General features: G+C 39.8%; 1 protein-coding gene across 1 annotated transcript; it reads left to right on the forward strand.

Moving 5' to 3' along the window:
* Nucleotides 1-4,332: 4,332 nt before the first annotated feature.
* Nucleotides 4,333-19,122, forward strand: zfand3 (zinc finger, AN1-type domain 3). Its single transcript, XM_085764140.1, has 6 exons — nt 4,333-4,698; nt 9,668-9,708; nt 10,419-10,607; nt 11,889-11,954; nt 14,373-14,588; nt 17,022-19,122. Exons 1-6 carry the CDS (start codon nt 4,616-4,618, stop codon nt 17,174-17,176), a joined length of 750 nt encoding a protein of 249 aa, XP_085620266.1. The 5' UTR covers nt 4,333-4,615; the 3' UTR covers nt 17,177-19,122.
* The last annotated feature ends 4,903 nt before the right edge of the window (nt 19,123-24,025 follow it).

The following is a 24,025-nucleotide window of genomic DNA, read 5'->3' on the forward strand; positions in this document are numbered from 1 at the left end:
GGTGTGGGGGGGTGGGGGGCATTTTGCCTTGAAAGAAGGAGTGCAAACAGCTTTTAATGGCTGTCTGGCATGGTCCCCTCTGATGTTTACCCTGCTTGTGTGTACTTCTAAACATTGCCTAGAGCCACTGCTGCTTCACAGCCAAGTTATGATCTCTCAGCTCCTTGTCAAAGATGGTTTTGCTCATTTGTCATTGAGGATTTGCACAGCAGAAAATGCCACATTGGGTAAAATGTTTTATAAAGCATTTGTTCTAAGCATCATTTCAACGTCATCAGTCAGAATGCAACAAATTCAATACTTTTCACTGTAGTTTGTCTAAAAAAGAAATGCGGGGAGAACAAGAATGAGATAAGAGAATTAACCTAAATAATAATTGAAGGCAGAGTGCATCAGCTGTCTTCCACTTCAGTATAGCCATAAAATCTGACCATGAGTAAATACCACCCAGATGTCCTGTCCAAATAGCCAATCTATTCGAATCAATACTGCAGTTTTCACACTTATCACATTAAATTAGGTAATCGTGTTTTCTGATACACCCCCAAGCTGTGACATGTTGCTTGTCCTTCAGTCAATAACAGCCAGCCTGCCTATCTGTGGATGGCATTACAGTAACAGATATGAGAGTCTCTCATTTATGGACAAATATGCTCACATAGATTTCCCATACAATCCACTCTTTGCATGATGTTGAGACCCGGCCTTTCATATTACCAGCCATGAATCAACTCTCTTTATCGACACAGAGTAATGGCAGTAGCTGGGTAATCAGCACATACTCTACAGGCTGTGATTAGTTACTGTACATAATAAGACACAGTGATCTGTGAGATTGCCCAACAGAGAGGTAACACCTTGGATAGTTGATTTGACCATACTGGGCCATCCCAAACATAAAAAAACAACTCCACCTTTTCACCTGTAACATAAACACGATTACGTGATGTTTCACAAACCATCTAAGTCTTTGATGTGAGCCATGGGAAAATGGGAACTGCCCTCGTGGCAGAGACTCTTTTTAAAGAACAAGTCTTCAAGGAGCAGTTGCTGTATCAAGGAAATTTTCTTTACATTTCCACAGGGTTGTGGCGTTGTACTTCAGTGTGTGGAGCAGAGCCTGTAAAATATCCCTATCCCCATATCCCTCAGTGAATACGAGAGGGGTCAAGAGACAGCCAGTCTAAGCTGTCATGCTGAATCCCATGAAAATATATACATATTAAAGATGCCCTATATGACAAGGGATACAGCGTTCAACATGTACTATTCCTGGTATCTTCAGTGAGCTGAATTTACTAACTCATGTTTGATCCAGTGTCTAATTAATTCATTAAGTTCTTGTGTTTATTGCAAGGGAGGGTATACAGTAGCCTATGTAAGGAGAGGGGATCAGCCTTTGAAGTGGTGTTCAGCAAATCTCTAGAGAACAACCGAGCCCGAGGCCGGACTCAGGCTGTGGGGAGAGAAGCTACAACCACTTTTCCACTGCGGGTCCAAAACTGGTGCTTACTATGGCCATGTTTGCTCCACTGAATTACCATTGTTATTTGTTTATTTCAAACAATATGTCGCATCATAAATATAATGTCTTGAGGCAGCAAAACGTCAACAGAAAAGGCTTGATACTGAAACTAAGGCTTTGCTAGTATTGTTTAGACCTAGACTGGAATCCGGGCTCTTGGCAACTCAGAAAAAGGAGACTCTGCAGTCCTCTGCGGTATACCCCTCCCTATGCCTAAGTAGCTAATGAACTATCAGCTATCCATCTTCATTCCACCCAGGGCACACTTGTCCTTCCCTGCAGACAGAGGCTACTTCTTGGCAGGTCTTGCTTGAGGGGAATCCAAACCTCCTGGCTCTGAAGTAAAGTGCTGCTTTCTTCTGAAAATCATTTTGAGGTAGCAAACCGAATTCAACGATAGCCTACTATTAGCGTGCATGGATAGCACGGACAATATTCGTGATCACAACACAGAGTTCTCTACAGTAACCATCAACTGATGAGAAACATGCCAATGGCCAATAGTCAAACTCTAACCAGGATGTATAATGAACACAGATGGATTAATACAAAGGTAATCATTCTGGAAGTCAGGATTGCTAATTTCTCTAATTGCTCTAGAATAGCATCAATATATTTTTAACAGATCTTCATGTAGTCTAACAGTCGTGCACTCAATGCCAGTGGTCAGACTTAAACAATATGAAGTCACAAATCGTTGTGCACTTTACTGATAAATTAAAGTGAAAGTACTCATTGCTTTGAGATATAACCTTTGAAAGTTTAAATTTGTGTAACATGCAAGATGCAATAAGAGAAACAACACTGGACTCACTGAAGCAATTTTTGAAAAACATAAAACACTTTCATTTTAAAAGTGAAATAAATACCATGGCTTGGCTGCAGTAAGTCTGAATGACGATTAAGTGTCTCCTAAGTCTCCTAATACCAATAATCTATCAAGAAAAGGAGTATCATTACAGGCGTGACAAATAAAAGTAACAATGACTCCTTTCTATTGAATTGTACATGTACATGTGAGTCACCTCAGTGAGCCAGCATGGTCAGGAACCACCTCATGCCCTTATTTGAATGCAGCCAAAATGAGTTGTATTACAGTAGTAACAGTCTGCTTCATGAGTCAGAATGACAAAGGTATATTGGATGCCACATACTAATAATGAACATATAACAGCTTGCAACATCTAACAAGCAGATGCTTTTACATGTGTCCTGCCAATACTATTTGGTGGCTTGGGATTCGATGTGCTATGGGAATTACTGTAAATCTGGGTTTTGCTGAGCCATTCAACACTATCAGAGACTTGTCCTGAAGCCACTCCAACATTGTCTTGGCTGTGTACTTTGGATCACTATTAAAAGTGTCAGCTGTTGAACTCTCACGTTCTTGTTTTTTTCTCCAACAATTATCAGCCTATTCACACCGAAATACTGAATAACTTGAAAATGATTACCGTTTTTGATTTTCTTTTCACTACACTATTAATTCGTGAATGTTGAAAATGATTACCATTTTTGATTTTCTTTTCACTACACTAATTTGTAAACGGCTGCATCTTCCACCTGTGTGTCCTTTGTACATTTCACCACTGGATTTCATTGTGAGAGAGTGGTTTAATTTTGCTTGGTGTAGCTTTGAAATTAATTTAATTTCTTTCTTACAAAATTTTAGAATTTGGCATTACAAAGAACCATAACAAAAGTAATGGAGGGGGAATCATTGTCGCAAGATTCAGATTAAATGGCACTTTAATTGTCGTGAGTAACAGGAACACAGACAAAGGAAACATTAAGTAGCCTATTAATGCAATGTGCCAAATATAACACACTGAATAGTAGGCTAATGAAGTGGGAGGTGTGGGAGGGGAACTGGAATTTGTTGGGGACGCTGAAAACAGAAGGGCAGGGAGTCAGGTAAGAGACACCAGGAAGGCACTCTTTCTCAAATGGTGGTATGCAGCTGAAAATTATTTGCAATCTGCAAGTAATAGGCTACCAGAGACGTAGGCCTACCCCATAGTCGGCTATGCTGCCATAATGCTTGATAGGGATGGCATCAGATATTGTCCAACAGACCATCAGTCCTCTTTAAGCCTCTTGGCAAACAAATGTCTCTCATTTCATGAAATGGCAGTTATTCAAATTTCAATCTACATAATGTCTAAAATCTGAGGTCCGAATAGCCTACTTTCTAGAGTAGATGTGTTTTTCCTTTAACAATTCAGTTTGCAACATGTGCAGTAGGCTTTTCTCACAGCAGGAAAAGGAAGGAAAACAGGTGTTGCGCTCTGTTTTATCCAAGTGTGTATCCACATATGCCAAAACAGCGTGACAGCGGGCCAGCTTGCACAATGCCACACACTAAAGCAGCGAAATGAAATTATGCCTGTGTTCTCTACTGAGAGACATATCAAAAATATATCCATTGATAAATGTATATTAGTTTTATTCATATACGCATTTTTTTTTTCTTGAATCTTCTTGCGGAAGCATAACATGCATTTCAAAAATAGTCCTGTAAAGTTGTTACGCCTAAACTACTATCAGCGTTGTTGTGAGCTCTCGCTGGCTGTTGAAATATAGTTTTGTATGGATCATACCATTTTAAATCGAGTAGTACTCAAAATACAACCGTTAAAATACGTTACATATTTAGTCTCAGTAGCATTTTAGCATATATAATGCTTAAATCTAGTGCGGCTATGTATTTTCTGGCAGCTTTTATTCAGCACAGACACGTCGGTTTAACTTTTATCTGTCCACTTCCCCACACGCCCCCTCCCGTCTCTGGCAGTGGTTTGTCCCTCACTCCAGCTGATCGGCCCAGGATTCCCCGGTGGCTCCAACCGTTGCTGGTTCTGACGGCTTCGATGTCCTAACGACGATTTAAACAGTTTAAATTTTTACGGAGTCAGTGGCCGCTCGTGTCGGCAAAATAGTTCCTCGTCTAGTAAAAGTCTGAGGGATAATCTGGCCGGGGGTATTAACTCTGTGCTTATCAAAGCCAGGGGGATCTAAACGCATATACGAGGCCCTCACTCCATCCCCGGATTCACCTGCTACGCGGAGAGCCTCACACCGAATACCGACATGGGAGACACGGGGAGCGAGGGCAGCAAGCCGCCGAGTAACGTTAACGTTATACCCCCGCGCTGCCCCTGTGGCTTCTGGGGGTAAGACCGGATACCTCTCAATTGTCTTTCAAATGCTTCTTTCTCTATCGACAGCTAGCACAGCCGCTAGCCACTAGCGTTAGCAGCTCAAACAGGGATGAGCTGCTTTTCTTATTAACCCCCCTCCCCATTGTTTTGTAGCATTAGCTGCTAGCTAACACCGACTGGCCTCGGTAACCTTCTCCCTATGGAGGAAGAGAGAGCAGGGTATGGGTGTGGGATAAACCCTCCAGGTATTGTGACGAGTGTGACAGCGCTGATAAGAAAACGGCTTGTTAAAAAGTACTAACTTCATTTATTTATAGCCGGTTCGAGACACCACAGTGAGTAGTAAAACCTTTAAACTAGAAGTAGGCACTAATGAGTTTACCAATTCAAATCGGCTGCTATATTAGCACACTATGCGCTAATTAGCATAAAAACGTGCTAATATAGTGACAAGCTGGTACAGTATGTTTTTTTTTAAGGTTTGCAAAAACATTAATCATCAGAAGTGCATTTTATCTTGTCAGATGTTCACATAAAACCAGTTCAACCAAGTCATGTAAACACAAAAACACAAGATACTTTCATCTACACACACACACACACACACACACACACACACACACACACACACACACACACACACACACACACATACATATACACATACTTCATACTTGCATATCTGTGTGTATGTGCCTACATACATATGCGCACACACAGATTTATTCATATAAAACTATATATACTTACATATAGGATATTGTGGTTATCATGAGCCAATTTCATTGTGGCAATATTATGGGTGGAATGGTTGGGTAACCACAAAAAGGACTATAACTAAAACTCCTTAAATGTCAGTCATTAGATCTACAATGCCAGACACCAGACAAGTGAGATCACCAGGCAATCATGATGCCTAGGCGCCTATGTCTAGTTACATTTTCGAAATTAAGAACTAAAAGTTCCATGTCTGCTCAACAAGTGAAGTTTCCTTTCTGAACTTAATGTTCTCATTTATGGCAGGCAAATATAGCACTGTGGCTTCTCCTTTTCCCTCACCACTGTTGTCACTGTCATGTCATGATATTTCCTGACTTTCTAAGTTGGATGCGCTCAGCTGAATTACTCATCTGCATTTCAAGAGGTCTTTGAAGTGGGGCAGGCTTATTGCCTGGTTATGATAAATTTGCTGTAGAAATCCAACCCTCGAGTTGGATTAATTTGTTTATCGTCCTTGTTTGAAAAGCGCGATGGTCCTTGGATCAGCAGTATGACAATTTGACTTAACATCATGTTAATAGAATTGAAATGTAAAAAGGGGACTGTGTCAAAACACCTGAATGTTGTGTAAATGCTGCAGATGTTTCAGCTCAATGATGACAAGATACAGATTCAGGTATGGTTGTGACTGTTGCTCTGTGGTTCATAAACCATAATTGCACCTGTCATTTAGTAAGTTGTGTCAAATTAATGTTTGCGCTTCCTTTGGTTATGTTCTCAGGCTTGATTGTGTCTAAGTGATATTTGACAGGGGAGGCAAATAAATAAGTAGAAAGTAAAGGTTTATTTAAGATATTTTTTTCCCTCAACATGTCATTATGTCTCAGCCTTATATTGCCTGATTTGGTGGAGAAGACTGTGTTTAATTGCAGATAGGATACTTCTTTCAGTACTGTGTTGGTATACTACTATACTAACTGTTTCAGTGTTTTGCGCTTGCTCAATGAACAGATCTAACATTGCTCATTTACAGTCTACCAGTGTTTCACGTTATCAGTTATGTTTGAATGTTACATTCCTCCTCTCTGCAGGTGTGGGTTGTTTGTGTAGGCCTCAGTTAGTTGTGTGAATGTGTTTGTGCAAATGCTTGTCAAGGCTGGCAAGTGCTGCATAACTAGGACTTGGCTCACAAGTTAAACATAGTTTTGTATCTCTTCTTTGAAAAAATGGTGGCTTAATATACAACTTCTGTTCATTACTGCTATTTGGATAATATGAACAGTGTTCAGTGACTAGTCATAACAGTCAGTTTCAAATGTGGCTTTATCTCCGCTTTCATTACATTGTCACCAAGGAAGGAGAAATTTCTGCTCTGCTGCAGTGGCACCAGTACTATTGAGATTACAAAGTTTTTTTTTAGGAAATTCTTTATGTAGGTATATTCAAAAGATAAAAAGTAAAATAACCAGGAAGGAACTGCAGTCAGTTAGTGATCTAACAAAAGCTTAAAACAAGATGATAAAAATCCAATTTTCTTATATTTTCAGTGATGTACAGCAAAATATTGCTGGCATTAGCATAATTCATTCAAAGAAGGGATTATTACTGCAGTAGCCAGTTGACATCATCTCATGGTATCGTCAGTTTGAAAATACATGGCCTAAATGTTTTTTACATCAAGTAGTATGTTTAGTGTTGAACATTTTCTGTGAAGTAAACTGTGTGGGACACATGGGAAAGAAATGGCTTCCTAAAATCTAAACTTCTACCAAACAACCATAAGGATTTTGTATTAGCACAAAAAATATGTATAAATAATGAAGATTGCTGTTGCCAAGGCCATATTGCTTTGGATTGGCAAGAGAATTGCTGGATTAGTTAAGTAATTGCTTAATCAATTTGTTTGTCAATTAGCCCTGTACCTATTGCTTTTCATAATGGAAAAAAAAAAAAGTTAGATCAATAGAAGTATCAAATGCATGACTGGCAGAGGTTTTATTACAGAAGTAATAAAGTGCTGTAGGCTCACAATTATTGCTATTCAAGACCATAGAGAATTCTTAAAGTCTGAATTTTTATTCCACTGTAGTTACCTGAACCCTTTTCATACAAATGGCACACCAAAGTGCTCATTGTCATGTTCAGAACAATACAATATAGTACTATAAAAATAGCAGAGATATACCATACAGCTATGGCTATCTGGTTTTGTCTTAGACACCATGATCTACTTCTGTTGTCCCAGTTTCTGACAATAGTACAGCTGTATTAGTGGTAATGTTGATGCTACTCTCCTTTTATGAAATGTGAATAAGCGAGGGAATCATGAGATATGTTTATTCTACTGAGTGCCCCCTAGAGTTGCTATTGAAGTGCCCATCAGGACCCCAGACTGCTGGACATGCTTGTACTGTGAAAGTAGAGCTACTGAGTAAAACCTCTCTCCTCCATCTCTAACATAAAACTCAGTTGAGTTTTGTATCCTCGCTAGACAAACCACCGTCTGGTAAAGACTGTTTTTAGATACTCTATTAACGGTGATGTTGTTCTTTTTTTTTTTACTCCTCATGTCAGTAGTATCGTAGAACTTGAAATGTTTATCATCCATCCAAAGCCTTTGCTCTGTTGTGTCACTCAAACCGAATTACCAAGGTGACGGAGCCCATGTTCCTGCCTGTTCCAATCAGGTATTCTCATTAGTCACAGCAGTGGGCCAACTAAGGAACAGACTGATTGTGAGCACTCTGTTCAAACTTGACTCAGCTTAACAAGCACACAGTCACTTCTGTCCTGCGTGTTTTCTTTCTCAAACTTTCTCAACCCTTTTAGTCCCTTAATTAATCTGTGATTTGATTACCTCTGATTTGCAAGGTTGACAACAGGATACGACTTGTTGTTTATCCAGTATTGGCTTCTTCCCTGCCTGTGTGTCTCATGATGAGACTTCTCCTCTATCTTTACTTCTTGCTTCCTCCTTTCTCTTTTATACCCAGGACCACACAGTGGCACACTGACAGACAGCCCTCAGGTTGACTGCAGCTGACCCTACATTTAGAAATGAGGACAAAGGTGTGCAACGAAGCACCCAAAAATAAATAGAATGTGACTGATAGCAGCGACCGTCACGCTTGATGCGCAGACAGTAAGGGCGAGGGCTGGAGAGGAAATGAGAGGAGCCCTCAGAGAAGGAAAGCCAGAGCCATCTGTGGTGAAAGAGCTGTGCCACTGAAAGCAGAGGTTTTAGTGACCTACCTCATAACAGCAGCTACTTTATATCAGAGATCTTGATCTTAGATTACGACTGGGAAAGTATGTTTGGGAATCAGTAAGATTTTTTCCATCCAAATACAAGGAATGACTCAATTAATTGGAGCTTTTGTGTTTGATTAAGAGAATAAAGGAGAATTTATTTTCTCCTTTCATGACTCCTGCGCACCGTCATCAGACCAGTTCAGTGGTTTCCATGTCAGCCTACACAAGGTACAGGGGCTTGGCATTTGTGACCTCCATGAACACATTTTCACCTCCACTCCTCCTGCACCGTGTAAAATAATCTTTTGTTTGCTAGACACACAAAAAAAAAATCACCTTGACTATCAGCCAATTATATATTGACTTTTTCTGATAAGTGTAAAATAGGTTAAAATAATCAATTCCCGATCTGTAGATGTGTGTAGACATTTAAAATAATGTTATAATAATGATTTATTTCAAAACAAACAGGTAACAGCAGATATCTTCAGCTCATTTTAAAGCTACATGAAGAGGTTTTTGACCATCAGAGGAAAATAGTCCAACAGTGTTTGTTTTAGGTGCTGATGGAGTTGTAATGTAATCATAATGCACTTTGTAAATGTAATAGATTTTTTTTCAATATTTGATCTTCCCACAGTAGGTGCAAGATGTGTAGAACACAGTCTAAACAAAAATCCAATCTCAATTGCTGTGGCCTCATAACAGTCATGCTGCTTAGACCTTGACAGCTTCATTGCATCGCAGCTTTGAATTCGGTGAATTATTCAAGACTGAAAGTCTGGATCACTCTCCTTATTTTGATTTTCTCTCCCAAGATCCCAAATGTGAAATAGAGTCTCATTCTGGAAGCCAGAATTCATGAAAACATGTAGTTGCTCTTGCTGTGTGAAGCTCCACCAGCAAAAGGCACTAGCATTTGGTTTTTGGCATTTTTTTGAATGTCTTATCACTTCTTGTACAGTATGTGATTATCTAATTTGCTTTCTCTGTCTGATCTTTCCAACAGGTCAAGCAAAACCATGAATCTTTGCTCAAAATGTTTTGCAGGTAAGTTCTTGTTCTGTTGTGTGCTTGTTTGGTTGACTGATCTTGTGTCTAACATTGGTCGGCGTGAGTCTGGGGAGGTAGGGGAGGGGGGTTGTTAAAACACTGTCTCACCTGCTGCAGCTTTGCTGCAGAGGCCTTGAAGTGATTAGAAATGGAGAAAGAAGTCTGAGGAAGAAACTCAGGGGTAAAGTGCAGTGTCCTAATCACTCATCCATAACTCTGTTTACGGTTCAGATTTTTAGTTTTAGTTATAGCATTTTTGCAGCAAAAACATGTACATCTCGCCTTTCTTTATCAGATTTCAACTGATAGTTGTTGGTATTTGCTTTGGCCTTTCCTTTATCTTCATCAGTAAGGTGACGGATTTCCTTCCTGATTCCATACTCTTTAGAAACCTTCAAGTGTTGGGCTTTGAAGTTTCACCAAATAATTTTGTCCCTTCTCACTCAGGCTTTAGTTCATCCTCTGAATCGGTGCCAGCGTTTAGAGTAGAAATCTGTCCTTTTACATAAGATTCAAGCAATATTGTGTCAGTGCACTGCAGTTTCTGTGTGAAATTAAGCATAATCTGAAGTTGCACCTGAGTTCTCTCTCTGTGCCAGACACACTTGTTTGGCCTACTGCCTAATTTAACAACCACTCCACACTCCAATAGATAGATACATTCATTTCTGTACACACAAATGTCTCACCATTTATCTTCTTTGTAGACATTCAGAAGAAACAGCCGGACGACGACTGTGCCCCGAAGGCCTCGTCAAGCTCCAGCAGCAGCCAAGCAGACATCTTCTGTAATGACACAAACAGCAGCATTAGTCAGTCACTGATGTCGATGCCTAGCACATCTGAGGACCCTTCACCAGGAGAGATGGGGGCGACATCCTTACCTGCTCAGGACGGTAAGACAGCAGTTAATCAGTGAGATGTTAATCTCACCGGGTTTTCTTATCAGCGTAGCTGGTGTGGGGCCACTGTCTCTCTATTAGCTCTGATAAGTGATTTGCCTTCAGCTATAGTTTATCGAAAGGATCATTTTTTTTCTCCACTGTGGACCACGGTGCACTCCCACTCTGAATGCCAAAATTGCATGAGGTGTTGAGCTTGAAGGCTTTGTAATCTGGTCAGAGTATTGTAGCCTTGAGTCGACGACGGTGTCTCTCTGTAGAAGGCTGCTGCTAGTTTCTGCCAACCGAGGCTGCAGCTGCAGTGCCCCTGCCCTGGCTATATTTGTCCTCATGGCACAGATAGAGAGAATGATAGGAAAGGGTATCTATTCAGAAGTGAAGGTTTTAAGAGGACACCTACAATTGCCAGGGCATCCGTCATCACTATACTGTGACAAGGTTATTTGCGGAGGCCAGTGCAGGACAGGACAATAAAGTGGCTACCAGATGGATGTGTGCTGCTTGTGAAAAGATTTGCCCACACTAACTTGGTTCTCTGTAACAGGAGAAGGTTTTTTTTTTTTTGTTTAAGCAATAAATACAAGAACCTGATTGTGGCACATCTATAGATACGGAACTATCTTGTTTTTCCACTAACAAACTGACAAAAACAATCATTTATGTTAATAAATTGATACCTGAAAGTTTAATTTTAGTGAAAGGTCTAAAGAATAATCGACTGATAACACATCTGCCTTTAAGGTTGTTTAAGGTTTTTCATGCTTTGTCACTGGAAATGTTTTTGTTTTCTGGGCATTTTGTGCTATGGTTCATTTCACTCTAATTAGTCTTGGTCATGACTAAAAGTTTTGATGGACTAGTATTAGGAAAAGAAAGTCAGAATGAAAATAATTGAATCCCATCCTTCTAAGTTATAATCAACAGGGCAGCAGCAGCAATTACATATTTTAGATAAGTAAACTGAGTAAATGTAACTCATTATTTCTATATTTTCTAGTATGGATGGAAGTATAGATAGATAGGTTTTTTCATCCCATTGCTATGTAGGAAAAGGTATGGGAGTATCCAAGCAACTAACAGCAAAGTTCCTAGCAGTTTCTGTTCTTGCATGATTATAATTACAACCTGTGTTTATGAAGTTGTTGCCAGTTTGAGTTTACTTTTCCTTTTTTAAGTTGTTCTGTAATTAGGGTCTAAATTTTAATGTTATTTATTGTTTTGTTCCTTATTTCTCTCTCCTTTCCCACATTCTGCTCACTGTATTTTCCCTTTCAGACGTATCCAGCACAGACACAGTCTTCGGTTCACTCTCCACTCCCACAAAACGCTCCTTTGAGTCAGGTATGCCTCCACTCTACCACTAAAATGCCAATAATTGTATTCTGCACAGTGTGCAACTCGGTAACATCAGCAGCATTGAATTGATTAAAAAATAGCCAGGTTAATTGCTCTTCTTGGAGAAACAGCAGTGGGAAGGATGCTGGGGATGTAATAGAGCCTGACTGCAAGGAGTTGAAATGTAAAACCAATGAAGCAGTTAAGAGTGAATACTGGCTGTGAACAGAACAATAACATACACATTAGGGCTGGGACGATATGCTTTTCTCCCGATTTGATTCTTCTACAATTTTTTTGGATGCCAATTCGATTTAAATTGCGATTCTACGATTTGGCAGATTTTCTCGATTTTTAGTCTGCATTTTTAACACCAGTGAAACAGTTGAATGATTATGATTGTCTACAGACTATTCCAGGAACCATATTTCCCCCAAAAATACACATCACATGTAAGTCAGTTTTTAAGATTTATTCAGCAGCAGGGCATGTGCGGGTAACTTTTGTGATTGGCGGGTGAAACTGTCAATCTACCTGCCATATTGGCAGGTAGCCAATAAGACAACACAGCACTGAACAAGTGTTGTGTTGTACTGTTCCATACTGTACCATGAGTACTGTTAACTTCAGGCCCTGTTCAGCAGCAATATGTTTACTCTCTTTTCAAAAGCAAAGAGGCAAAAATAAAAGAGTATAGAAAAAAAGGCTTCTGAAACCTTTCTGTCAAAATGAGATATAGACTGAGGTAAACTGCTAAATTTTAACATTTATCTGCACACAAATTCTGTAGGAGCCTATAAATTAACATACTCCATTATAAAGTTAACTTAAACCCTTTTCAAAACCTGGACTCTCTGTACACATTACACATCAAAAATCATCAAAAAAAAATACGCAATCCTTATGTGAATCGATTTTTTCTCTCACCCATCATACACATTAAACCAAAATTTAAATTTGTAAAGGTCACACAGAAGGGGGCATTGCAGCTCAGTAGCCTGTCACATCACAGCAAGAAGACACTATGTTTGATTCTATCATTTTAAGGAACTGACTTGGGATACAGCTGTGACAGAACTGAAGCATGCAGAGTGGCATTGGTAATAACATCAGCATCATCCTGAGTGCTAATTAGAAGAAGCTGAATTAGATGGATGTTTAAGAAGCGCTGCAGGCTTTCTTCTAGTCTATGTTTCCCTTTATGGTGCCTTCACCCTTTGGTGACACAACCTGCTGTGCTCACACACATGATGAACACGTGCGTGCACATGACTTAAGACAACCGCAGAGTAGGCAAGGCTCAGCAACGGTGTATGAACATGTTGATCCCTTGTCTGATGTAGCAGGATCATGTGAGCAGAGCACCATAGAGTAACGCTCAAGCACACACAGCAGCATTTAAACCTTTTTCTCAGCTGATGTTTCACTTTTTACAGTCTCTATAGAAGTACTTGGCTTTGCCAGTCATCTGTGCAGCTCTTTGCACTCTTAAATCGGGCTTTATTTGATCAGTTTACAATAGAAATGTTTTCACTCCAAAGATCTATTTCTTTCTTCTTTTTTTGGAAGCAAAAACACTCTTGCCAGCTGTTGACTCACAGTTGAATTTGCTATTCCAGCCTGTGTAAATTGGCTGCAGAGATTTATCAGGATAACAAAAGGCAGGCGAGGAGGAAACCTTTTTTTTTTTTTTTCACAACATGCACTGGCACATGTACAGACACACATACTCACACACACATAGGGATCGATGGGGCCGGCGAGGGAGATCTCGCTGCTCAGCTTGGCCTAGTTCTCAGAGATTTATTGAGCGCTGATCTGCATTTGGCCTGGCCAGGGAAAAAGTCTGCAGGATTGATGAGAAAAGCTGAGTTGAAATTCCAGCTGACCATTGGAAACTACAGCAAGAGCTACATGCTCTTGCTGTCTCAGGTGCTGGCTTGAATGTAATCTAATACAGGACAGCCATTAATCTCCAAAGCTCCTTTTTATTTAACACAAAGAGACGGTTTTGTCCTGATGCCATCCTTGTGCCGTCATCTGTTCTCTTGCAGTTACAGAAATCACTAAATCAGAGATGATGTCTCTATGTATTAAATGAAAGTTGTTATGGAGCATATTACGGGAGGTGTGAATTAAAAAAAAAACTCATCAAGGCTGCAGTCCTGGACACAGGAGATGAATGCTTTTTGGTTTATTATATTGGAAGGAGAGTGATAAAACAGTTTTTTGCTCCAAGTATATTGGTAGACTAATAATTGAACCCTCGTTTCTCATGTCAGTTAACCATCACGTGCCTTTGGCAACAGAAAACAGATTTATTCATATTCTGAGAGCTTGATTGAGTTGCAGATATTGTACATTGTAGCTAATGTCTTTTTTTTCCTCTTTATGTTCTGTGCATGTGCTTCTATTTATCTCCAGCCTCGGAGTCCGAAAGCGATGTTTCACCCGAAAAACGAGCAAGAGTGGGAGCAGTGCCAGAGAGTGAGGATTCTTCATCATCGTTGTCATCCTTGTCTGCATCATCATCATCGTCTGCATCTCGCAGCGGCTCTAAACAGCGGAGCCGCAAACGTTGCCATCGCTGCCAAACCAAATTGGAGCTGGTACAGCAAGAGCTGGGTTCCTGTCGCTGTGGTACGGTGCTACAACTCAAACATACATTAGAACAAACAGCACGATCAATGAAGAGACTTAAGCTAATTCATACACAGGCGCACTCATACACTAAAGAATGCACATTAAGTAGTGGCAGCTATTATTGAAGACCTCAGTTGTGTGCCTTGCATGTGCACGACGTAATAAATTACTTATGCGGTGGTCAGTATTGGCCTCATAAATAAATGCTAGTTAGCTTGGTGGTGGTTTTGTGAATTTTTCACCCCATGCAGTTTAATGTGTCTACTACCTGTGCATGTTTGTGTTGTTGACAGAAATATCAATGACCATAGTCCTTTTGCTTGCCTTAGGGGACCATTACGGAAAGCCTGAATGTTTCACATTGCACATAAAACATAAGCCAATTACCACAAACACTAATGCAGTTTAAACCAATATTTGGCTTTATAATCAACTTGTTTGCATACAAATTAAAGTACTTAAAAAGTCACAGCTCTTCACTGCTTAAAGACCATCTGCTTAAACCCACACACTAATTTCTAAATTGGAAATTGACTTGCCTTTTTTCCACCAGGCGCTGCCTAATGCAGGGGCCATCTATCCTTAATAGTCCAGTGCTTACTACAAAAACATGCTTTCTACAGACTGAAGGGGAAATGGTGGCAATTACAGTGATTTCTGACTATTGCAGTAATTGCAGATTACTTTGCTAATGGTCCTGCAGAATGTAAGCTAAGAAGGTCTGATAATGAGTTGAAAGCACAGACACTTTTCAGATTGTAAATGAAGGGAAAAAAAGATAGCTCCGCCACAGTGTCTGATCCAATGTTGTCATACTCGGTAGACTTATGCTGTTACACAGGGGCTACAATATTCATCTTTTGAGGTGAAAGTATGACACAGACTAATAGCACTAAAACTTGAAAACGTATCAAATCATACAAGCTTTCTTCCAATGTGGAGACCCAGCAGAGGTGGGAAGTAGTCCTATGACTTTTCCCTGAGCCAGTAACTTCTTAGAAATTAGCATGATATATTAACTGTATGTTATTAATGTGATGCAAGTATGGACAATGGGCTGTGGTATTCTGAATTTACTGAGTTGAGTAAATATCTGCATGCTGCATGTTGTGCAGCAGCAGGGATGGTGAAAACCACTTAATAGTCACCCTATTAATTCATGTATGTTCTGCAATTCTGTGCACAAAGTGTAAAAGCACATCTCAGCCTTACCTCTCTAACCCTTAGCTGGGAAGAAAATATGGTCTTCAGTTTTATGCAATAGAAACTTGAAAGACATAAAAGTTATGGTACATATACGAATTTTATTATTTTGCCAAAAAGCATTTTCTACTCACTAAATTTCCTCTGAGCTCACTGATATTCCAAAACTCAACTCCGTTTATTTTCAGCTGTGAACTTGGTGGAAAATAGTTGATTGGTAGTTTCTGAAGGAAAAATAATCGACCTGTTATCGTTGCCTTAAAACAGTGTCGTAAAAAAAACTCTTAAAAATCAGTCTTATCAGTGGTTGGTAATAATTGGCTTATTCTTTGTTGCAAATGAATGCCTTCGAGCAAATCATTGCATTTCTGTTTTTAAAATAGGGTGAAAATACAATGTAAAAATATAAAATGCAAGTTACATTAATACGGTGTTTTGCATATGAGTTCTTGACACTTATACTATGTCATCATGGCAATTCTCTCTACTTTTATTGCAGCAAGTAACTAGAAGTAGTTTTTAATTCTTGGGTAGTGACTAGAAACCCGTCCCTTTAATGGACTCAAATATTAAACAACTTTCTCCTTTCTACTCCCTTTGTGTGCACTGTAATTGCATAGGTTTTAATTGCATAGCAACCAGCTGTCAAACTGGGCTTTTAATCACTGCTCATTGAATGCCAGCAGTGTTATTATGCGTATTAATGAATGAATTTAAGACGATGAGAGCTAACGAGCTTCTCTGAGGTTAACGAGCCTCCTACAGTGGCAGGGCCCTTTATTGAGCGCGCTACAGTACAGACAGAGTCAATGAGAGAGATGAGGGTTGTCTGCCTTTGTTGAATAGAGTCAAAAGAGGAAGCTTTCAACTAGAATCAAATGTCTTCTCTGTTAACAAGACGTTCTACAAAGGCATGAAAAGGCAGCAAATATAATCTGCCCTTGGCTTTTTTGAAGACTTGTATATCATGTACATGTAAGCTATTACCCCTTAGTTCTTGTAACACTCACATTGTAAATAAAACGCCCACTTCCTTGTGTAAATTATAATGGTTTCAAATAAGTCCTTTATGTAGAGAAACTTAATTGTACCGTTTCTTAGCAATATTCTTGGGCGTTCTGTCTGTTTCTCATTCATATTGTCGTAAGTGTCATTAAACTAAAACTATATTTGCACATCCACAGAACTATTCAAACGAACCTCTCCCTCACTTTCCCCCCCCCCCAGGTTATGTCTTCTGTATGCTCCATCGGCTCCCAGAGCAGCACGAGTGTCTGTTTGACCACCTGGGCCGTGGTCGTCAGGAGGCTGTCCTAAAGATGGTCAAGCTTGACCGCAAGGTGGGCCGCTCATGCCAGCGCATCGGGGAGGAGTGCTCCTGAAGAATCTCGGCAATCAGAAGGTGTCTTAGCACTAATAGGGATTTGATTTTGTTTTTTTTGTTGTTGTTTTTTTTTGTTTTCGCCTCATTTTGTTTTTCAAGATTTCTGCAGGTTGTTGTTTTTTTTGGATACAAACCTCCACTTTTTTCTCTTAAATTATACTCCCACTGTTCTCATAGCCTGTTTGTTCTCCACTTCTGTTGGCTTGATCATATCCCTGCTGCTAAGATGCCTTTTGGAAAATCCATACCCAGGAATGAAAGAACAATAAAGAGCAAGAGTTTCTTCACATTTTTTGCAAGCTCCTGACTACACATGTGTGAGTGGAGTAAGAACGGAAAAAACAGATGAAGAGAGGATACAGAAATGTTTGTCCTGGAAGCCAGTTTAAGACTATACTCTTTACCTCAAAAAAAAAGAAAAAAAAAGAAGAATGACAAGGAGGAGGAGGAAGGGGTGGTTACCCTTTGTGTACACTTTCTCTTTGGCGCTGTTTATAGACTGTTCTTTACCTCAAAGTCAGACAGAGCTGCTTTCTACTCTGCACCAAGCAAGGACTTAAAGTCAGTGTCTTACCCCACGGCCGTCCACCACATTTAATCCTAAACCTTCAGAAATTCAAACACCTGTTAATCATCCACCTCAGGATATCGCAGCCCAATCTTCACCCCTCCTCCCAGCAACTTGCTTCTTTTTCTGCTATGGAACACCTCCTTTTGTTTTAAGATAGTTGCAAAGCTGTTTCTGCCATTGTGGACTATGAAACTGGGGTGATAACTGTAAATCCAAATTCAGCAGTTGTACGGTGAGGCGGACTCAAACACACGCAGACACAAGTGGGAACAGTGAGCTGGTTGTCCATGGATTGCACACAGAATCTGTCTTCAACATCAGGATGTGATTGATTGATCAAAACTTAATTTGTCGGGGATTTTCTCTGTCTTCCTTCTTTTGTCTCGACCTTTATCGCTCTATTCCCCACAGCCCTTCCACACGATGACATTTCCACAGTCTTTTTCACTAACATGTGGATTATGTGTACTGGATGTGTACAAACTTCAGGAAGACTAAAATTTACAGGATACAAGGACATTTAAATTTACTTATAGTTTATGAGTGAACCTGGAATATCTGCAGTGTGTACATCCTTTCATCAGTGTACTATTATACATGGACTCACACTTTTATGTTGTTTTATGTGCTCAGCTGCCGTTCACCTTGAGCACAAACGGGCAATATCAAAGGTTGCTCTGTTCATTCTGAGTTTGGACTGAAGCGGAAACTGGCAGAGCATCACTCAGAGTTTCCTGTTAGGGACTGTGATGTCTGTTAGGCCTTCATTTCCATGATCCGTATTGTTTGAGTTCACTTTTGCCACAATATTTGAAAGGAGACTTAATATTCTTTGGTTTTCATTTTTCTTCATAGGACTTTAATGTTCTAATTTCCCCCAACATGTTTCGGTTTCCTGCTAGCATGATGAGGTCACATGCATCCTTCTCCTCCTGCCTTTGACTTTCCTTTTCTCATCTTCCGCTTATTGATTGCTCTATTTTTCCTCATTTCACCCCCTGTCTCCCCTCCTCCTCCTTTCTTGTTTTGCTGTAGATGAGGGAAGAGAGCAGGGGTGGGTAAAGTGCTGAAAGTTAAAATCAGCAAATAATTACTGTCAAAATGTTTTCCTGGTGGACTGTGGAAGTAATGAACAGAAAATGCATATTGAATGAATATTCTGTATCTTAAAGAAAACCTTATTTAACCCCTTCTTGCGTTTCAGATTTAGTTACACTTTAGTGTAGAGCTGCAGTTTTTGGTTGTAATGTGGTTACAATATGGGAAGATGAATGTGGAAAAAATCTGTAATTTTTTGTTTCCATTGCTTTACCTTTTGCTTCCCCTTTCCAACTTTTTCTTTTACTGAGAAAGAATAAACTGGATTAGACAAAGTGTGACCATCTCTGTTCTTATTGATGTGATACATGGGGGAAATCAAAAATTTAATTTAACAGATTTGTCTTTTGTTTTTCTTCCACACTGGTTTGATTTTCTGTCACTGTTGTAATATGTGAAAGAAATTTTGGAAGCAGAATGAATCTCCACATATTTTGCAGTGTGTATTTTTAACAAATGCATGCATGAGGTGATAGCTGTTGAGTGGAAGTGCTCTCGCGGCGTGTTGCTGAGTCTCCGTTATCTCCTAACACCCTGCAAATTTTTTATAGTGATGTAAACGTCTGTTTACTGCTCACAGAGGACTGCTATAAAGCTACTCTCATTTACTTAACAAATCTGTTTGAGTGTGTTAGTGTGTGCGCTTGTGTGTGTGAACATGTGCGCTTGCTAATGGAGAATTCTAACTAAAGAGGCTTCTAATGGCAACGATGGGTCTTGTGGGCCGGCCGCACTAATTAATGTTGTGAAAAGAGAAAACTTGCTATATGTAGCCGTGATCAAAAGACATCTTCAAACGTTGATATTGGCCGGCTGCCAGCCCGAGTGTAATCTCTCACCCTCCTCTTCACCCAAACAGAGCTGCGGCTATGGAAGTTAGTGCCCAAATGTGAATTAGTTCTAATAGAAGTTTCTCCTCTCTCAAGGTGGTTGAAAGTTTGAAGAGCCCTGCTGGGTTACAACAGAGTTTTGATCTCGTTAATCTTGCCCTATGTGTCCCTCTGTAGTTCACTTTTTACATTCTCTTGTCGATTGTCAGATCGGCCTGTTTCTCATCTTTGGTGTTGGACCCCACACTGACATGCACACAGTGTTGCATGAGTTTTTCTGAAGACTGATGCATTGTTATTTGCTTAATTATAAGTATGTATGACTTACAGTCGTAAAATGACTTAATGAAAAAATGGTGCCCGACTTTTGGGCCCCTACCAATATTGATCACCAGTATCATCAAGGGTGAGATGTTGACAGGTTGTATAATTCTCAGACTGCTGGATTTTATTATGTTTCTGACACTGTTATCTGTTTGCTGCTAACAAGGAGGGCATATTTTCCTGGATTGGATTGGAATACACAGATTTTTTTTGATAATCTGTTAAGTCCCCCTCAGGCTTTTTAGAGCCCCCGCTTTGTTTTGGCTGTCAGTGTCTTTACTCTCCTTTGTGTTGTGTGTTGTCTTCTTTATATCCTGACACACAGGATGAAGCACAGTGCCAGAATTGGGTGGCAACAAGGAGCATGAGATCTGTATTTGCTGGAGGCTGCTTAGTGTTAGAGAGGGATTTAGGGGATAAGATGTTGTGGCCGGTGGTAAGTAATCTCCTTACAGCTCGACAAACAAGGAAGCCTGCCATTCTCACCGTCTTGATTGGCTACCATCAGTTATCTACACACCATCCTTGTATTGAATAAGGCCTTGTTAAATGCTTTCTCTCGCCCGCTACTCTATCTGTGCCTTTTCGGCTGTTATTACCTTCTCTCCCTCTTTTTCTCTCTTGAAACCATTCGTTCCTGCTTCAAAGTGCAGGCTCCAGTTTGAATCAGAGGTGAGAGAAGGAGTGATCTCAGGTTTATTGTCAATCCAGTGGAAGGTAACACTATCAAAAGTAAGAGTTGCATCAGTTTTATTGTCTAACGCTTCATGTGCTATTTCACAATCGAACAGTAAAGTCACTTGTTAGGCTTATTAAATTTGATGAGCGCTTGTCAGTATAAAAGCTCGGCTGTAATTATATTAGAGGCATTACTTCCATCAAAGCAGAGACGATGTTCCCTCATTTATGATGAGCAAATGACACAGACAGTATATATACTTTAATCAAAGATTTCTAACAGGAGCTTTTATGCTTCAAATTAGTAAAATATGCATTTAGTCATGAATATACTAATCAGCTGCTATCCTCATACCACACTGTGATTAGGGCTATGCCAAGAGAAGCCAGCAGCAGCACCCTGGCCTTGCACCAACCAAATCATAACATGTTTATATAACGCCAGTGATATTAGAATTACAGGGAATAACCACTAAACCGAACAACACTGATAATTTCTGTTATGGCATTTTAAGTCTGTTTCGTGTGCTTTGCTTCAAGCACATGAAACTGAGTTGTAGGTCATCTGTTTGATACATGCAACTATTGTTACTTAATGATGTGAAGGAAATACTTGAAATTTCTCCTGGTCGAGTTTGTGAATGAATGTATGTATCTTTTATTCATGATTGAATCTGTGCTGGGCAAAGGATAGTGTGTGAGAGAGATTATGAGTAGATAAACCCACACATGTGCGAGTCCTGCATTGGTATGATACCGTTCTGTTATGATATTCCCCACGCAACCTGCACATTATTATTCCACCCGGGGAAAGTACTGTGGAGAGAATTACAGTTGTGAAAAAAGCTGCAGAGAAAATGATTCATGGAATTTTAGGCAACATCTAGGTAGAAACTCCTGCTTAAATTACACCAAAACCAAGAATTTCTGGGGCGAGAGCCAGGGCACTGAAACATGTTTGGTGTAATTTTGAGGGCAGAGATAGAACAGGGGAGGTACTCATGTTAATGGCCCTTCTGTATAATGACTAATAAGCTCTCGCATAACTACACATATATTTCCAAGTTTCAAACTGTGTGTGTCCTGCAGTAGATGTGTGTTGACCTTTAGTTTGACATAACTTGAAGTTGGAGAAAACAGGTTGTCTTAAACATATAAGCAACTATGATTGATTGATAGATAGATAGATAGATAGATAGATAGATAGATAGATAGATAGATAGATAGATAGATAGATAGATAGATAGATAGATAGATAGATAGATAGATAGATAGATAGATAGATAGATAGATAGATACTTTATTGTCCCCCTGGGGGGAAATTTGGCTTGGGCTCAATGCCCTTCAACCACATACACATATACATGTTAAAAGACTAGAGAGTGCACAATAAGAATTACAAAGAACACAATATGAAAGTCTCCATGCATGCACTCTATCAAATGACCACCGTTTAATAAGGGCTCGCTCATGATGATGAACCAATAGGAAGTCAGCACAACTAACTCAGCAACCAGAATGCCTCGTGAAGAAATATGAAACAGACTAATTATTACTTACTTAATTTGTCACTTTCAGACACACCAGCATGCTTTGCTATTGGTGAGGGCTATGTTATTAACATGCATCATGGGTTGGGATATATTCTTTAATATTCTTTCGGTGTAACTCAATATCCAGACAGACATGAGACGTAATCCCATCTCATACCACAGCTAATGACAGCAGCACCATTCATTACCATCCCAATCATTACCATCCCAACCATCTTTAACCACTGCAAACTGACACTGTGCTGCAACAGCCTCAAACAAGCGTGCTGCTGACATTTGGTCAGGTTTAAGGGGAAATTAGCAGCAACGGTGGAAGATCTTATCCCCGTGTAGCCAATACTGTCAGTCTGACTTTTCTTTTTTTTTTCATGTGACCTTTAAGGAAAAAGCTGACTGCACACTTTTCCTCAGTTACTGACTAGCTTCAACAGAGTGAGATAAACCAGTGGAAAGGATGAGGCTTTAATGAAGAACTACAGATGAATTGGCAGGTTTGTATTACAGTGGAAGCCTGTAATGGACGACAAGCAAGAGAGCGTTTCAGGTTTCAAATCCCCCCCCCAAAAAATGATGAGCTTGCTTTCTCAAAGCTACTTTTAAGTAACATTTAAGACTTTCAAACCATTTAGTCATGATGGAAATGTGAGGAACTTTCTATGCTGAACAGACTTTTAAGTTTTTATTTTGTTTCTCTTTTGGATTTACAGTATGCATGGTTATATCTAATTTTGCTGGTAGCCTCTTCAGACTACAGTCATGAGAGCACCACCAAACGTATGGGAAAAAAGTTTAACATGGCCTTTTGTTGTATATAACTGACATGAAGTTTAAAAATAAAATAAATCTCAGGATATGGAGTCTCAAAGATCTAGAATCAGTGTTGTTGACAAAGAATGACATTTGCAGGTATACTCAAGATCTCCTGTTATGCTGACATGAATTATATTCTTTGTAGAATTTCTTTCTATTTTAGCTGTGCATCCTTGCACATGATCATTTTTATTTCACACCAGTATGAGCTGCAGCCACAGGCTTAACCAGCTAACTAGTCATGTTTTAGTTACTTGCACTAATTTACCAGAATATTTATATTTATTTAGTCTTATCATTTATCGCAGCTTTCATTGTATGTCAATTCATCATTCCACAATCAGGCCACAGCATATGATGGCATCTCATTTGTCCCCCAAACAGCACTTTCCTTATTAATGTGTAGCCATCGTTTGCAGTGTGCCACTGTAAAGCCTCCATTATTTGGCTGCCTGGGTGGCAGCCACTATTGATTTCCTGCTTCTCAATTCTCTTAACAGGAGCCAAACTGGACAGCTTATTTGGATCTCTCTCTCTTTCTCTTTTTCTCTCTGTCTCTCTCCCCCTCTCCTTTTCTCACCCATCCTTTGTCTTCTTCACCTTTATCTCTAAACTGTCCCCCCTCCTTTAGCTTTTCCCTCTGTCTTACTCATTGGTGTAATGTTCTGTTCTACTTCGGCCGCTGCTTTGGTTGGTCTCATTCCAAGACCCAGAGGTTGAAAAAAAAAGAAAAAAAGTTGGATCCAGTTTGGACTGAAGAAACAGCTTTGACGGCTGCAGCATAATAAGCAGCGAAACATCCTGCCCACTTTGTGCTTGAGTGAATTTAAAAGACCACATTGGCTTTTTCTTGGCAGAATCCTTGTCTGTTGTCTGCATTTGGTTCAACATGACATACGCTGAAATGTTGCATGAATCTCAAAGTGCCAAACAGAGAGGACCAATTGTATTCTTGTGATACGATGTTGAAGAAATCTGAACCA

Source organism: Trachurus japonicus, chromosome 3, assembly GCF_045865225.1.
Source record: "Trachurus japonicus isolate A0001 chromosome 3, Traja_1.0".
NCBI classification, from domain to species: Eukaryota; Metazoa; Chordata; class Actinopteri; order Carangiformes; family Carangidae; genus Trachurus; species Trachurus japonicus.